This window comes from Haplochromis burtoni, unplaced genomic scaffold (assembly GCF_018398535.1).
Source record: "Haplochromis burtoni strain Fernald_Lab_line unplaced genomic scaffold, NCSU_Asbu1 Contig_236, whole genome shotgun sequence".
Classification (NCBI taxonomy): Eukaryota; Metazoa; Chordata; class Actinopteri; order Cichliformes; family Cichlidae; genus Haplochromis; species Haplochromis burtoni.
This window is the reverse complement of record NW_024582597.1, coordinates 248,594-250,250: the sequence shown is the minus strand read 5'-3', so window position 1 is coordinate 250,250 and position 1,657 is coordinate 248,594. Positions and strand designations below refer to the sequence as shown.

The 1,657-nt window shown below is 36.5% G+C and overlaps 2 protein-coding genes across 2 annotated transcripts in view; both read left to right on the top strand.

Moving 5' to 3' along the window:
- The window catches only part of LOC121815521 (protocadherin beta-15-like), a 21,352-nt gene that overhangs the window by 13,070 nt on the left and 6,625 nt on the right, over nucleotides 1–1,657 (top strand). The window lies entirely within an intron of this gene.
- Nucleotides 422–1,657, top strand: part of LOC106633530 (protocadherin-10) — an 18,193-nt gene continuing 16,957 nt past the window's right edge. The window contains exon 1 of the mRNA XM_042226961.1: nucleotides 422–1,650. Coding sequence (XP_042082895.1) covers nucleotides 649–1,650 — 1,002 coding nt within the window. The 5' untranslated portion in view covers nucleotides 422–648. The remainder of the gene's footprint in view (nucleotides 1,651–1,657) is intronic.

Here is a 1,657-nt window from a genome sequence, read left to right as displayed (position 1 = left end):
CTGACAGACACTAGTGACTCAGCAGCTTCTACTCTACAGGTGAGAGTTCAGTGTCGATATTTGTATTTATGTTCATGATTTTTTATATTCATTATTCATTCATCATATACAGCAGACTCCTTTCACATTGTAAAAGTTCAGGAGTGATTTACTGTTATTTAAGCTCATTAATAGTATTATAGTAATTCTAAACGCACCTGTTATTTTTTGTACTATAGTACCTATCTCTCTCTCTCTCTCTCTGTATATATATATATATATATATATATATATTAATGCTAACTATATTCATTGAAATTATATATATTGAAATTGAAATTTATTAACGAATGTTCGGAGAAAATTCAAAATCTCTGATATAATATTATATATTATCGGTGTCGCTGTTCCGTTAGCAAAAGGTGGAACTACGAACGTAACCAGCATTCACTGTGGAAGTCGGGATACGACCAGAAAGCTCAGTGGTGCTGAAATTGCAATGCGAAAAGACGTGTGGCCATTTTACTACGGGAACAACGTAGCGGGAAAAATTTTTTGTGAAAATATTTGTGGTCAAATCCGTTACAGGAAATTTTTATATCATTGGAAAGTAAAGAATATCGTTTAAAGTGCTGCAAGTCCGTGAACAACAAAGGGTTCCTCATAACAATGGAGTCAGAGAAATGGTACGTGCTGTTCATTGCTCTTCTATTTTCGATTGTGTATCAGATATCGGGTTTAGTAACTCATTATTCGATGCCCGAAGAAATCAAAGAAGGATCCGTCGTGGCTAATCTCGCCACCGACCTCGGGCTGGATGTGAAAACACTGAATCAGAGGAAGATGCGTCTTGATATCATCACGAACAAGAAATATCTGGATGTGAACAAAGAGACTGGTGAGCTGTATGTTGTTGAAAAGATTGACAGGGAAAACATTTGCCCTACAAAGTCGTCAGCGTCTTGCTATCTTAGACTGGAGGTTATATTAGAAAACCCTTTACGAATATTTAATATAGAAGTAGAAATTCTTGATATGAACGACAACGCCCCACAATTTCGAAGAGACGCCATACATTTGGATATATCTGAAGCGACGGCAAGAGGAGAAAGATTTTCTCTGAGTAATGCAGTCGATCCTGATGTCGGATCCAATTCAGTGAAAACCTACCATTTGAGTGAAAGTGAATATTTTAATATTGAAGTTCAGACCGGAAGAGATGGAACGAAATTTGCGAATTTGATCTTAAAACAGACATTAGATCGAGAGCAGCAGCCTGTTCATAATTTGATACTCACAGCTGTAGATGGAGGAACACCCGCTCGTTCTGGTACTGCAAGTGTTATTGTTCATGTTCTGGACACTAATGACAATCCACCTGTCTTTGAAAAAGAAAATCTTAGTGTTAAAATATTGGAAAACTCTCCGATTGGAAGTCTTGTTCTTGATCTTAATGCAACAGACTTAGATGAAGGGTCAAATTCTGATATAATATATTCGTACAGTTTATATACATCAGAAAAAACACAGGAGACATTTAATCTGAATCCTACCACTGGTGAAATTACAGTTAAGGGAGTGCTGAACTATGAAGATTTCAGGATTTATGATATGGAAGTTATAGCTGCTGATAAAGGAGCCAGCAGTTTAACAGGACAATGCACCATAAAGATTCTAG